Raw genomic sequence first — 15,368 nt, forward strand, 5'->3', positions numbered from 1 at the left:
GAGGTATGCTGCTGGACGTTGACTATTTATAGCCACAGCTACAGCAGGCAGAATGTTGAGCATGTTCCCTGCTATGGACTACAACTCTCATCACCCTAAATAAGGCATTATTCTAGGTGGAAGCAACTACTCTTTACTGCAATTGATATGAACTACAGCTCCCATCATGCCCTCTGCCAGCAAGGGTGTTGCTATCCTGTTTTGGCCGACCTGAGCTCCCATCAGGCATCGCGGGGCTCAGAACTCAGGTCACGTGGTCCGAAACAACTCCGGCGCGCTGAGGTCACGGCGCAGGCGCCCGGCGCTGATTGGCGGAGAGCGGCGGAGAAGGCGTGGCTGGCTGCTGTGTGGGAAGCGGATAGATTGAGAGGCCGGAGGCTGCTGTCAGTGTCCAGGCCCCTGCTCACCGTATCCCCGCTCCACCTCACCGCCAACCTTCGGCATGGGTGACAAAGAGTTCATGTGGGCCCTGAAAAATGGAGACATGGACGCCGTGAAAGAGATTGTGACTGCGGTGAGGGCCAGTCCACAGGGGCCGCTTTGGGATGGGCGGGTAGCCCTGGCGCTCAATGGGTTAATGCAGTAATCCTGTACCAGCCTCCAGATGTGGGTTAACCCTTTGGGCCGCCCACTGAGTACCTTAGCAGTAAGCATACTGTTCTCATTTCTTCCGGCACCCAGAGGGTTATTGAAGAATGGGGTTAACCCACTGGGTGCTGGATTGAAGTCTTGCCTCATAGTACTGGTGCTGTTATTGGTTAATTCCTGGCAATCAAAGGGTTACTGCTGGTACCAGATGCACTGGCATGTAGGTGTGGGTTAACCCTTTCAGTGCCACTGGGGAAAAAGTGCATATTTTGAGTGTAATGGGAGTTGTCATGCTATTGATTTGTTCATTCCCAGGCTCTCAAATTGTTGAATGCAGACAAAGGGCACGTTGACCTGTCAGTGTGGGTTAACCCTTTAAGCGCCAGCAGGGTAATGCAGGTACAGGATACCCCAGGCTGGGTACATGTGGCAGAAGTATTGACAGTTGTCTCTTCGGCGTATCCTAGGTGTTGGAAGGGAGATTGTGTATCCATCATTGCGTGTTTACATGTAATGGGGTAAAAGTAGTATGTAAATGGTAGCACACGCTTTGCAATTCATGTACCGCTCCGTCCGGATCCAGGCGAATCAGTCGTTTCCAGCCGGTGCCCGTATAGGGCGTATTGTGACATTTAATTGATTTTAAGGGGTACCTCTTTGGGGAAATCTGACCTAGTCATGTGATTTTTGATATTGCCGTTCACACATTCCTAGAATTCCCAGGACTGTTGGAACGTATTGATGCCCCTTTCTTAAGGATTACCCTCCCTCCAGCATCACAAACGCGTGCTGCCAATGAGGAAGCCGTTCAGGGCAATGCTTATAATTATTGTAATGGGGTCATTGCCGAGAACAGGGTAAAAGGAGCCAAATTTGGGACTTTTTGTGCCTTTAGGTAAATTGACCCCTCTGCTTCTTGCGCTTATGCTTTGCGAAGCTGCTGGAACACATCTGATTCCATCAAATGGACAGGAGGGACTGAACATGTCAACGGGCCACCCGCTTGGGCAAGGGTGTCACAAGGTGACAGGTCCACTTTAAGAGACAGCAACGTCAGACCTTGGTCTTCAACCGCAAGATTCTAGAAGAACCCAAAGAAAACCCCGCTTCCTTAATCAAGTTCCAGATAACCTTATCTTCCCATTAAACCTCAAAGAGGAAGAAGTAAATGTTTCTGACCCCCATAAAAAAAGTAGAAAGGCTTCTGACTGATTATACATACAGTGAGCAAAATATCCCCGGAACCCCCAAATACATCTAACTGATCTTTATAACATCTGTCTTAAGTTAGTTAAATTGCGGAATACTAGTTATTGTGTTGCTTTGATAATCAATACAATAAGACAAGGACATGTTGTGTATTGATGGGCGCTCAGTTTTTATTGTTAGTGTTACCAGCGTGACTTAATTACCCGTCGTGTGGTCCCCTGTGATAGTTTTGTTGTAAATTGCCGAAGACCCAGGAGTCGCGGAGGAGATCATCTTGGCTTATTTAGTGGCCTGATTAAGATGGGGATCTGTTTACTGATGGTAGAGTTGTTACAACAAACTGAATTGACTTCCTAAAAGATTGCAAGCTTATAAGAGCGGGGCCATCCTTTCCTTCTGTAGTAGTAGTACGTCTTACGTGCGTTCATGTAGTTCTTCGTTTGTATATTGTTAATGTGTGTTTTCTTTCTCTTCCCCCCTCTTTCTCGTCTCTTCCCCCCTCTTTCTCGTCTCTTCTCCCCTCTTTCTCGTCTCTCCTCCTCTTTCTCGTCTCTCCTCCCCTCTTTCTCGTCTCTTCTCCCCTCTTTCTCGTCTCTTCTCCCCTCTTTCTCGTCTCTTCTGTCTGAAGTAAGTTAAAGTTTAACTTTATTCCAATAGTGCATGCTGTACCCAGACCAACTAATCGATAATGAAAATCGTTGACAGCTATTTTCATTTATCGACTTTTTTGAATCTATTTAGTCGACTAGTTGTTTCAGCCCTACTCTTAAACTCCATAGGTGGAGGCGAGTTGATCTTGCCGAGCGTGAAAGTACTGGACGTAACTTAGTGGCAGACTCTTTCGGCGGCCTCCGTCGCTTTTTTCACCGCTGGCTTTATCGAGGTCGCACGAACAAACCCTAACGCTTTTGGTATTGGGTTAAAACATTTCGTCACGGAAGTGAAAGGAGAGCGCCCCAGAACTGGCTTCACGCCATTGGGGTCACTTTGAAGCCCACCACGATGTTGTGATTAAGTTAGGCACATGCCAATCCGTTGGGTAAGAGCAGTTGATGTCTTATAATGCCAGTGACATATTTCTGAATATGACATCAGAGCGTTGAAGGCTTGGAGGTCCTGGTCACATGATCCCCCCCCCCCTTGCGTTCCGGGAGCCGCGTAACATAGAAATAGAAGTCGATGCTCGCAGGGCTTAGCTTGAATCTTTGTGAAAGGATTTGCCGAAGCCGTGTAAGATTACAGGCTTATTACACGGCGGTATTAGAAGACCATCTCACCTGCCTACATGTGCGGGAACTTTAAATCATGTGTCATGTAACTTAAAGGGACACGCCAGCCATCAAATGCACTTTAATTCATATAATAGCTGGGTGGTTCTATAGGCTTTCACTGTTACTGTAGAATAGGCATGGTGAAGGAGTCGGGAAGTTCTGTGAATAGCACGTGTTTGTTTTAAAGGGACGGTAATATAATCACCAGCAGTTCTTTTTCCAACAAATACGAACAAAGGCATCGAGGCCTTTGAATATGATGTTTATTAAAACTGCCTATAGCGGGGTTTTTTTTTTTTTTTCGCTTCGTTTTTATTTCCTGTGGTTTTGAGGTTAGTCCGCATGCATTAAAGCAACAGTTTATTTTTGGCAAGTAATATTGGAGCTTAAAAGCGCTCTAGGTTGCTCTTAAAAGGGACACTCCTGCCATCATATGCACTTTAATGCACTTGACAGCTGCATGGGCCCTTTAAATTTTCGTGAGGACCCTCTAGCAAATGCATGGGGGGCTTCTGCATCCATACCCAAATGCGTAGAAAGCCTTAATAGGGTTACTTTCCTGACACTGATTGGTTGCTTCAAGACAACGCACAGTGGAGGAAGGGCAGCTGCAGGGCTGCAGCTTCTTCTTAAGTTCCCCTTATACGTGTTGAGTTCTGCAAAGCTGCACCAGTATTGCAGCCTAGCCAGTCAGGTCACAGTGTGTTGCGTTAATGCCGCCATTCCTTTGTGTAACATTACTGTAATGCGTTGTGCAAGGGAATGATCTCAGACAGACAAGAATAGAACGAGCTGCTTCCCGTCTGCGTCCGTTTCATTAGGTTTGCAAATTGCTTGAGTTTTTGAAGTAGTGGAACTTGACCCTCGTAGCGGTTATTTACTCGCTATACGCACAGCACGTGACGGGCAGAGGCTAACGTCGCCTGTGTTTGACTTCTGCCTGCGGAAGCTGCACGTTATGCCTGGGAATTGAAACACAGATGATGATCTAATAATATTTCCAATCAACCACTTCGGGTGATTCTGGATTCTTAAATGTGTCTTAAATTCTGGATTTATCCTTATATATATTTATATATATATATATATATATATATATATATATATATATATATATATATATATATATATATATATATATATATATATGTATATGTGTGTGTATATGTATGGAATGCATTCTCACTGGTAAGCAGAAGATGCTTTCGGTCAAGGACCCGAGGGGTAAGGGTACCCTAATGATTTGATTTGCTTTTTATTAAAGCACATATTTTGGTTCTAGGGTCCCTTTTAACTTTCTGATCAACGTATTTTTAACAGTATCCCCCACTAGAGACGCGGCATATAGTTAAGTTTTTGCTATGCAGCGGAACTGGAGCGGGGCAAAGATGTCTTTTTGGAAGCAATGCTAAAATATGGCAGAAAGGTAGGAGTGAGGCGAAAAAAAAAAATTGTATTGAATATAATTACCATTTGCAATTTTTACAGCGACTTTTATAGCCGCAGCGTTTATCTTGCCGCACACAGCTTCTCGGCCTTCGACGGCAGCGCGCGAGTGCCTTTTGTTTATTTTGGATAGTAGCGCAGGCCAACAGCGATAGCTCCGGCACGCTATAAAAGTCATTTCCTATACAATGCAAATTCTGCTTTTCTGCTAGTAATTAGAAGCCTCTCTAAAGGAAGGAGAAGAGGCAACATCTGAACTAAAAACTGTGCCATGCTCTGCCCTCACTGAACTCACAGATTTATCTCCGTTTGCCACCGTCTACACCAGGGATTAATAAACCATTTGAACTCGTAACTGAAGCTTTGGAAGGATACTTTTGCTTTGTATAAGGTTATAGTCAAAGAGGTTCCGCTATATAAAGGTATGTCAGTGCTGGTATGATAAGGTGGATCAGTGAAAATCATCAATCAACGACATACAGTTTGTCAGTGGCGTAACTAAAAACCACAGCCCCCCACACGGCCTGTCAGTGCGGTCTTAGCCCCCAAACTGCTTGCCTGTGCCACCTTGGCCTCTATGAAGCTTGCCCGGTGTCTCCTAATGTCTTAGATTCAGGACCCATATGCCTAGCCCATGCATATTTCAATACCCGCACTGTATTAGCTGCTACTACGTATGACAGGAGGCTGTTCCACTCATCTACCACCCTCTCCGTAAACCAAAACTTCCCTCCATTCCCTCTAAACATCTGACGCTCCAGAGATAGCTAATGCCTTCTTGTTTTAACACGTCGCCTCCTTTGAAATGTGTTAAAATGTATGGACTCTCCCTCTGGTCTCTAGCCAGATCTTTTAATGGTCGACACACAGACAATATAACACAAATTTAATGACTAAGGTTCTCAGGTGGTCTTCCAGATGTGGTGTTCTTTATGGGGCACTCGATGCAGATCTCTAGAATACCAGTTAATGTTTTATTCCTCCTCCCGCACAGGTGTCTCGATATTATACGGTCTCTTGTAGCCTGCTGTTACGGACGGTCGCTCGCTGTATGCGTGCTGGAAAGTAATCGCGTTCTCTTTCTGCTCGCAGGGCGTGGATGTGAATCGAATGCTCGAAGGCGGTCGCAAGCCTTTGCACTACGCAGCCGACTGCGGACAAGACGAGATTGTGGAGTTTCTCCTGTCTAAAGGCGCTGATATCAACGTATGTCACCCAAACTGTATTTGGTTAATGTATGTAGGTAATGTGCATGTGATTAAAGAAACGCCCTATTTTTTAAAAAATTATTTTTGTATTTTTAGTTTTTTTAAGGGGACAGTTTAATGTTACAGACATCCCTGCTACAGAAAAAATACATGTTAAAGTAACCCTAACCTTCTGTGAGTACTTTAATATGCATTCTTACCTGATACAGAAGCCGCAGCCCTGCTTCTGCAGCTGTACTCCTCCTCCGTGCTCTGGCATTTCTTGCCACTGATTGGCTCCCTGACGCAGCCAATCGGTGGCAAGGAATTGCTCCCTTTAGATATCAATGGGAGTGCATAGCATGCGCAAGGGCTAAACAGACCCCCGACCAGGGCCAGTAATGTGGAAAGAGGCAAATGAGGGATTCTGCCCCCCCAAACTGGGGAATTTAAAGGGACCGCTCGCTCGGCTTTCATATGCATTAAAGTGCATACAATGGCTCATGTGTCTCTTTAAGATGTATGTTACATGTTCACATGCAAGATGGGGATTCATTTTCATAGTTCTAGAAGCGGACACTTGAAAGCAGGAAGAGACGTAGGGAATTTAAATAGTTTATTTTAAATATACGATTGGCTGTTCTGTTTTGAGGTCTTTCTCTTCCTCTTTTTTATTTACATGTATTCCGTTAAAATGTAACACTAAATATCCCTGAGATTAAATTTAATTAAACATATATTCAGCCCTCTTAGTATTTAAATCAGGATTAGCAGGCTTGCTGCGTGGGGCTCATGGAGTCATGTTTCAATGTGACTTATTTGAGCGTACGCCGCACCGTGCCGAAGTTACCTGCTGGCTTCTGGTGGAAAAAAAAAGATCTGTTTAGAATTCCTATTCAGTTTCAGAAGCCTTTCGCGGGGGTTTTAATATTCAGCAACGTTCAGATAATTAGCGAAAATTATCAAATAGGAAAAAGTTATTCCCTACGTTACCTCGTACGTGCAGATCGTGACTTTATCACATTCTGGTTCCCTTTTAAGCTGCTTCCCTGTAACGTTTTATGGTTGATTAAATCAAGCTAATTTGTCGTGTTTAGGAAAATATTAAAAATCTGTATTTTAGTACTCTTGCTTTTGATTGTGTATGAAAATGTGGCAATAAAAAAAACCTTACTTCGACTTACTACCTTCGATTTGGCAGGCTCCGGATAAGCATGGAATCACACCGCTGCTGTCTGCCTGCTACGAGGGGCACCTCAAATGCGTCAAGCTGCTGCTGTCTAAGGTGAGAATGTTACATATGAATGGTTGGTTGGCTTTAATTAACCATGTTGTGCAGGGGCTGCTTACAAATTATATCTCTGCTTGAGCATTGGTGTGTCAGTAAGCAGGAACGTTAACATCTGTGCCATGGATGCCACCATATAGCTGCCTCGAGCGCTTGCTTTATGTCTCCAGTCCAGTGTGACCTTTAAACTTTAAAGGGACACTCCAGATATCGCGTGCACTTTAATGCATATGATAGCTGAGAGGTCCCTTTAAATTCCTGTTGCAAATGTATGGTCGTATTCTGCAGAACCCCCCCCCTTTATGCATTTGCCCTCTTCCCCGGCACCAGCAATTTGCCACGAAAGAGGTATGTTCGACCAGATGCACCTCCCGGCATATGATATACGGGCATTTTTCTGCCGCTCATTGGCTGCTTGTACCATTGCCCCGTAAAGGAGACATTTTACTGCAGCTCTGGAGCTTCAGAGCTACCGCTTCTCCACAAGGTAAATCATTTTCATTTTTTATATGTTCATTAAAATGATAAAATATATAAAGGTACTCGCAATGTACCCTCTTTTTTTTGGCAAGACTGCACGGGACGATACGCTGTCCCTTTAACTGTAAAGCGTTTAGGTTTTTGGTTCTTTCGACCAAAGCCAACTTAAAATTCTAGCTTTGAAGTTTGTAAACTCGAAGAAACGGCTGAGTTGTGCGGTTTCTCTGCCAAGTTTATTTGAAGGCACTTAAAAAATTGGCGAAACGATGAAAAATACATCAATGTAGCTTTCTTTTTGTTTTGTTTTTTTTTGTTAGTAAGAAGCAAATAATAGTCACTTGAATAACATCGTGTGTAAAATTGAATTGATCCGGCATAAATAAGTGGTCCACTTCAACCCGTAGCTTTTCTTTCTCGTCTGTAAGTGATACGGCGTTTCCATCGCTCCTAAGTGCCGTTTGAAAAGCCTCCTGTGAAATGCAGTAATGGAGTCCGAGTGCTTAGACTTGTGGACCTTGCACACGGGGAGACATTTTTGAAGTGGGAAGGCTTATGATATTTCAAATACAATAAATACCATGTGCCAAAAAAAAACCCAAGAAGCAGAAGTGGCTACCAAATCTTCAATTTATTCTTATTTTTTTAACCAATATTTAAAAAAAATAAAAAATACAGCTGTTGCAGTGTTTAAGTGGGGCATTATTGAAAGACTTAAGGTGAGCTCAGCTGAGGTGGAGCTCTCCATCTTAGGGATCCGCGTGGGCGGTCCAGCCGTTCTGCGTGGGCGGTCCAGCCGTTCTGCGTGGGCGGTCCAGCCGTTCTGCGTGGGCGGTCCAGCCGTTCCGCGTGGGCGGTCCAGCCGTTCCGCGTGGGCGGTCCAGCCGTTCTGCGTGGGCGGTCCAGCCGTTCTGCGTGGGCGGTCCAGCCGATCCCAGGAGAGTTCCCAATTATGTCATCCTTTGCCCGGAGCTCCTAAAATGCTTTGTCGGACATCTAAATGTTACATGACGCTCAACCAGACATCCACTAGATGGCCATCGCAGCAATATGATTCCTAACAATGATTGGAGCGCTACTAACTACAGTCTAGGCTGGCTAAGGCTCATGAGAGTGGTAATTCAACAGCTGCAAATAAGAAAAAATATCATATATAACAAGCATACAGTTTCCAGTGCACTATTTGGGGGAATTTCCCTAGAATTTGAGGACTTCCCTACCCCCTCCTTATTTCTGATACTCCACATGCCTGGGGTAACACTTTTTTTTGTTGGATTTTAATAAAATCCCGTTCTAACCGAGCCAGCGAAGCGAAGCCCTTTATATAAAACCACTCCGTTCTGTCGTAGCCTACGATTGATAAATTGTTGCCAGCTCCGGAGTCATCTGCCAGTTGTCTTAAGTCGTTTTTTTTATGGAGGAAAGCAGCCACGGGGGGAAAATAGCTTTTTTTATTTCTAATTTTCTAAATGGCTTTATTGGAATTTCTGCCTTTTGAGCTGTCCAAAATCTAACCGCGTTTCTTGGCTCTCTCCGCACCCCCGCTAGCCGCCCGCTCGCTCTTCACATTGTTAGACAACGTTTCCGTAACTCGCACAAAAACATGTTTTTTGCGTCTACAAACCAATCCCTTTTGTTAAAGAGCAGATTCTGAGTCCGGGCGTTCGTTCCAGGAGAGTCAGCGATACTTAACCGGAAAACAAAGACTCATCTGGACGGGGTTGAGCACCGTACAGTGCTGGGTCTCCAACTCGTTCCGGTAATCTTTGCCTCCATGCCTGTCCCTGGCAACGGATCGTCGTGGAAAGAAAACGGTTGAAGAAACCGGCGCGATGGAGCGAAATGACAGATGTTATTTTAAAGATGCAGTTCCAGTAAAGTGCTCGGCGCCAATATGAATTTAATATCAATTTCTAGCTGCTCACTACTGTGTAAAAATATCCCACTTTACACTAAAAATACAAGAGAAAAAAATAAATGAAGGAGCGCTATAAATAAAAATTTACTAATTTATAGCGCTCCTTTATTTCTTTTTTCTAAAGGTGCCGTTCCACCTACTCTACTGAATTTAAAACTTTCTCACCTCGAGTTCGAGTTCTTACTTTCTGCAGTTCTGAGGAGTTTGTCCTCCCTTTTTATGATCTCGAGATCATTTTTTTTTGCACTACGTTGAATAAGGAAACTTAACCTTCAGATGCAAACATGCCATTTTTGGTTTAAATCGGCAAGTGCTAACAATATGGGAAGAACCAAAGGATAATTGCAACATTTAAGGTGATCGACGGCTTCTTTTTAAAAGTTCATGGCCAACAGAAGTTGAGGTTCGTAGGAAGTCGGACTGCGGCGATGTAATACATAGATGGCGGCACTAGAAGAATCACAGGACTCTGTTTCTAAGCAGCTCTAGTATCTCAATAAACTCTTTAATACAGTTTTTAAGTGACGGATCATCAAGCAGAAAAATAAAAGGATGGGTTTCCTTTACTTCTCTCTATATAATGAAGCATCCTAGGTGGAACAGCACCTTTAAACACCTGGAACAACAGGCTTAAAGAGATCTGTGAAGCAAGTATAGTTTTACCTCGCTCCTCTTCTCTCCTCTGTGTTACGGTTTCCATTTCAGCAGCTCTGCTTGTTCTCTTGCCTCTTGTTCTTCTGTCTTCTTTCTTCGTTCCGCTTCTCTGTGATATCACCTCTGTTAACCAGGCTTCCCCCAAGCGCTATCCCCACCGCTCGCTCTTGTAGTGTCTCCCTACCGTCTCCGCCGACCACTTCTGTGTCCCTGTCTCCTTTTTCCAAGCTCGGCTTCTTCTCCCGCCTCTTCTGTCTTCTTTCTTCGACCGCTTCTCCCCGGTATCCGCTCCAGTTACCAGGTCTCCTGGAGCGCTTCCTCGAAAGGGAGGTGCCTTCGAAACACACCTTCTCCCCTGATTGGAGGAACAGGGGAGAGGCTGTTCCCATGAGGCATGTGGTGGCTCCGCCCTTTTGCGGAAGTACTCAAAGCAACAAAATGCAAGCTCCATTTGTATGAATTAACGAAATCGACACATTTTTGTTAAAATTCATATAAATCCGAAATCACAAGTCTGAAGGACGCCAATAATAACAAACCATATAGAGAAGCAATTCCATCGCTATTATAAGGTTATCGCGCCCCGAACGGCTTCCGATTCCGGTTGGTTGAAAGTTCTTTATCGCTAGCTCTGTGGCGGTTGTTACAAGAGCCCCATTAGTTATGGCTTCATATAATAAATGATGCGTATTACAGCAGGAGCCGCCGCGCAGGCTGATAGCATCGCTCTCCGGAAAGCCGTTTTATTTCCGAGAAGAGGTTGGGTGCCTGGCGCGCGGTCACCATCTCGCATTACCCCCCCTGCTTGTTTCATGGAAAAGGTTTGCATGTCAGATTTAACTTTTTGCAGCGAGACTGATAAGAGCAGAAGCATTCATCACAAGCTGTCCATGCGCGTGAGGCAAATCCCAATGTCACGCAGCAGAGGCAATCAACGCCGAGGAAGGAAAAGCTGATCTCTCTCCGTCCTTTTTTTTTTATTTTTATTTTTTTATTCTTTTTTATTATAATTATTAACCTTTTACCTGCTTGAGGAGTGACATATAATATATAGAAAATTCAGATTTACTTTGATCTGCCTTAAAAAAAAATATATATATATTAATCAGTCTGCCCCTACTACCCTAAACATTCCCATCATCCCTCAGGCTTTCCCTTGGATAGTGAGAGTTGCAGTCATCTGCCCGTGGGCTCTCAAAGCCTTGGTTTTTAACCCATCGATGCCCTCCCCATACATTAGAAGCATTGAAATGCTTATTTGTACACATGTTATTGTGCTTTTTTTTCTTAATTGCAGCAAAAAAGTGGAATCTCCAGCCTGTTCAGACTCTGCTAACTAAACAGAAAATTCCGACAATAATTCTCCTTCATTGTGAGATTAATCTTCAAGTTGTCAGAACGTGTTTCTGTCAATCGTATTCCACCGTGAGCTGCTTTGAGTCCTTCTCGTGTATAGAAATCAGTATTTTGCTCGTCCTTCCTTTTAAAGATGCCTTTTTCCGTCTGGAATTAGCTGGTAGTTTTTACAAAGATCCCTATCGATTACGGAGTTGTAAGGCTTCCCAGATAGATCCTTAAAAATCTCGCTATCGGTTTGCACCGAGGACAACGCTTGTTTGTTTTATTTTATTTAAAAACTTTTTTTTTTTTTTTTTTTTACAAGAAATGGGTTTTATATTATAGAAGAATATTTGATCAAAGCCACAATTCTAAGGATGTCTTGTAGTAAGAGTCTTGTTCCAAAATCAAAGCATGTCTGTCACCCTTCCCAGCATTCCGTAGTTTTTAAATACTAAATAACCCTATGTTACCTTGTGTGTATAATATATAATGTGTGTGTATATATATTGTGTGTGTGTGTGTGTGTATATGTGTATATATGTATATATATATATATATATATATATATGTATGTATGTATGTATATATATATATATATATATATGTATGTATGTATAGGGGACATACCGTATGTGTATACCTTGGGAAGAGCCATCAGAAATTTCTGTTCCTGAGATCGGCATGGTTGGTATCTCTCACCTAATCGGTTGCTGATTGTTGATGATTGGTTCTGGCAGCCTTTGTAAGAGGAAAGGGGGGGGTGTAGGAAATGAATTATATAATAAACAGACCTCAGGTTTGGATTTAGTTATAAAAGTGAAAAAGGTAAAGCCAATGGTTCCCGTTAATCACTTCTGTAAGTTTAAGTAATATGGAGAAAAAAGGGGAAAACTTTTAAATTCCTGAAACTTTTTGGAAACTCCAGCAATCTTTCATTCTCATCTATATCATCTCAGCCTAGCGAGTAGAAAAGGGCTTTGCGGGTTCCCGGTTCCACCGTCTAATGAACTGCCGGCCCAGATGTGGCCCCCGGGTCCCTGCGTGTAGCCTCCGTGTTCCAGAAACCGTGTTCCTTATATCCGCAGTGTAACCAGCAGTGAGCGTGACGTCCATTCCGATGAGATCCCTGACAGTGATATGATAATTGCATTACGCCGGTCTCTCACACTTCCAGCCCGGCTTCCCTTTTCACCTTTAAACGTTAATGAAAGTGTTTAAAGCCGCTGTCGTTACTGAACTACTCCGGTGTTATTCCAGCGAAGATGGGACCGACGTGTCACTCTGCCTGAAAAGCTTAACACAAAGCAATCAATGCCCCCAGCTAAGAGAATCACAACCAAATGTGTCCATCATTGCGTCAGACAGCGTCATGAAGGATGAATCGGGGGGGTAATTTGGTTCTGCCTGCTCCTTTTGGTCCTTTGGTCATGGTGTTAACCCCTTTTTACCTTTCCGTAGGGAGCAGACAAGACTGTGAAAGGGCCGGATGGACTCAATGCCTTGGAATCCACAGACAACCAGGCTATTAAAGATTTGCTCCATTGATGGACTGCGGCTCGCCAGCCCCGTTTGCCTCTCTCTCGTGTGGCCTCTCGCTGCTGCGTGTCTTTCTTTCTTCTCTTTCTTCTCTCTCTCTCTATCTGCCAATTCCTTCACCTCCCCATCTCTTAACTCGGCGGTCTGCGAAAAGGAGCGACCTCACTTAGATTAAACAAGCGAATGTAGACTGACTTTTGGATCTTACTGTGTCTGCTCCATCATCATCCGCATTGTAAAACAATTAAAAGTAGCTGGATTAATGATTGTAATTGAAGATCTATTTAATAAGCCTGTTTTACGATGTATAGAAATAAAAACTGTAGTTTACGGGGTAATTTTTATCCTTTTTGTTTAAGATCTGCAAGCTTTCCCTTTAGATATGTTTGTTTTAATACCCCGTAACGTGTTTAACCCCTTCATGACAAAGCCCGTACATGTAAGGGCTCACAATGCATTGTTTTTAATGGGTTGAAGGACAGCCCATTGTCCTTAAGGGGTTAAAAAGTAACAACGGCTTAAATACCAATGTATCGTATATGAAAGTGCATTTAATAACATTAACAGGTGCTTTTGTAAAGGCTTGTACATCATGGTGTTGACAATTACAGCGCTAGGTGTTTGCTCACTTTACTTCCTCTGGCACAGGAAGTGACCTCAGAAGTTGGCGCGACAGGCATTTGCTTCCCCCTGCTCCCTAAAAAAGGGGCAAAAACGCAGCGCTGTAATTTCAAACATGTCTAAGTGAATGTAACCTTTTTGTTTTGTTATTCTTAATATCTGGTTCTTGGGCAGCCTCCGGCCATTGGAGTCACTGCTTCACCGGAAATGCTCTCTTTTTAAACCGTTTTCCATTGCTTTCTGACCACTGTGATCAGCAAGCACGTAACACCAGCCAGATACTCGTACAATCGCGTGCGTGAGATTAACTTCCGTCAGCGCTGCTTTATCGTGCACTCCACCTTCACCTCAAATGGACCTTTTTTTTTGGATGAACAACTTGGATTTTAGGTCTTTTAGCTCCAGATCCGCTAACTCTCCTACTGTCTGTATTGCTAATTCTTTGACGGTGGCATTTGCCTCCGTACCGTTTGCATATCCATATTTGCACACTTTTTGTATGTCGATTTAACACCTTCACCTAAAATGAAACCTTTAAAAAAAAAAGTTCCACCCGGGAGAATCCGGTTATTTCTGTATAAATGACGTCGGGTTTGCAGAAACAACTGTAGAAAACAACATATTTACAACTGTTTTAATCATGATCTAAAATATTTCTGCTTTTTGTCTGAATAAAACAAATTTAAATGTAATTTAGTTTTCCACCGGTGCGTGAACGGTTCCAAAACCCGGTATTTTTCGCATTCTACGGCGTATTGAATGAGGACGATACTACGATAGCAGATCTGTCGTCTTCCGATGGCTGGAAGTCTTCTAAGAAGAGAGGAGACGTACGCAGCCGTGTTTAGCGAAATAAGCGCAGCGTTCGTTGTTTAACTTTCTAACTTTTTTGTTTTGTTTCGGTGACATCAATCACATAAGAGCCACCGACGTCCCATTCGTTGACGGCACGAGGGAACGCCGAAGCCTTTGAATTGAAACGGAATACTTTGTACTTATTTTCTTCTTCTTCCTTAAGCACTTAATGAAACGTTCTGCTGTTACTATGCTGCAGACCAATTCCCATATTCATTTGCGAATGTTTTATTCTGCCTAAATTGTCACAGGAGCAAGAGGCTAAATTAAATTTTGACTTGATCCAACTTTAAGCAGATTGTGATGGTGTTTATTTGTTTTTCCTCGCTTGTCTTAAAATGTATGGTTCTTTTATAGAGTATATGATGGGTTTTATTCTCCAAAATCATGTTTTACAGGTCCCACGATGAGCCATCAACGGTCTTCTTGAGGTTGATGGCTCAAAAACAGCCAGAGATCTTCCGTTATCGTAGATCATGGGTGTTCTGTCCGTGTTCTAACAGAGCTGAAAATGTATTATATATGTTGTATACAATATGACCAAAAGTATATGGATACCTGGTCGTTGCACCTACGAGAGCCGCGATCATGGGCGTTAACCCCTTAATGACAAAGCCCGTACATGTACGGGCTCAAAATGCATAGTTTTTAATGGGTTTAGGGACTGCCCATTGTCCTTTAAGGGGTTAATATGGAGTCTGTGTTCCAATTGATCCCAAAGGTGTTCAGTAAAGTTAAGGTAAGGGCTCTGTGGGGGCCACTCGAGTTCTTTCACCCCGAACTCCTCAAACTATGTTTTTATGGACCTTGATAAAGAGTCGCAATGTTTTTGAAAATATATTTTTGATTAAAGGAAAAAAAAATGTAAATTTTCCTTGCATACCTTGGGAGTCGTACTGATCAGATACTTATCCTCCTAAAAATACCTGCGTTTATTAGCCGGGGGGGGGGGAATGCAGTCATTAAATCCTAATTTT

At 43.3% G+C, this 15,368-nt stretch overlaps 1 protein-coding gene across 1 annotated transcript; it reads left to right on the top strand.

Annotated features, from left to right (window-relative positions):
- The first annotated feature begins 309 nt into the window (after positions 1-309).
- On the top strand, positions 310-14,138 carry MTPN (myotrophin). The gene is made up of 4 exons (XM_053465497.1): positions 310-514; positions 5,607-5,720; positions 6,903-6,986; positions 12,838-14,138. Exons 1-4 carry the CDS (start codon positions 443-445, stop codon positions 12,922-12,924), a joined length of 357 nt encoding a protein of 118 aa, XP_053321472.1. The 5' UTR covers positions 310-442; the 3' UTR covers positions 12,925-14,138.
- Positions 14,139-15,368: the final 1,230 nt, after the last annotated feature.

Source organism: Spea bombifrons, chromosome 4 (genome assembly GCF_027358695.1).
Source record: "Spea bombifrons isolate aSpeBom1 chromosome 4, aSpeBom1.2.pri, whole genome shotgun sequence".
In the NCBI taxonomy this organism is placed as follows: Eukaryota; Metazoa; Chordata; class Amphibia; order Anura; family Pelobatidae; genus Spea; species Spea bombifrons.

Excerpts from the sequence above, each read along its gene's own strand:
- MTPN (XM_053465497.1), top strand. The coding sequence starts at position 443 with ATGGGTGACAAAGAGTTCATGTGGGCCCTGAAAAATGGAGACATGGAC. Across the intron at positions 5,721-6,902 it reads CTAAAGGCGCTGATATCAAC|GCTCCGGATAAGCATGGAAT; the intron begins GTATGTCACCCA and ends TCGATTTGGCAG. Across the intron at positions 6,987-12,837 it reads TCAAGCTGCTGCTGTCTAAG|GGAGCAGACAAGACTGTGAA; the intron begins GTGAGAATGTTA and ends ACCTTTCCGTAG.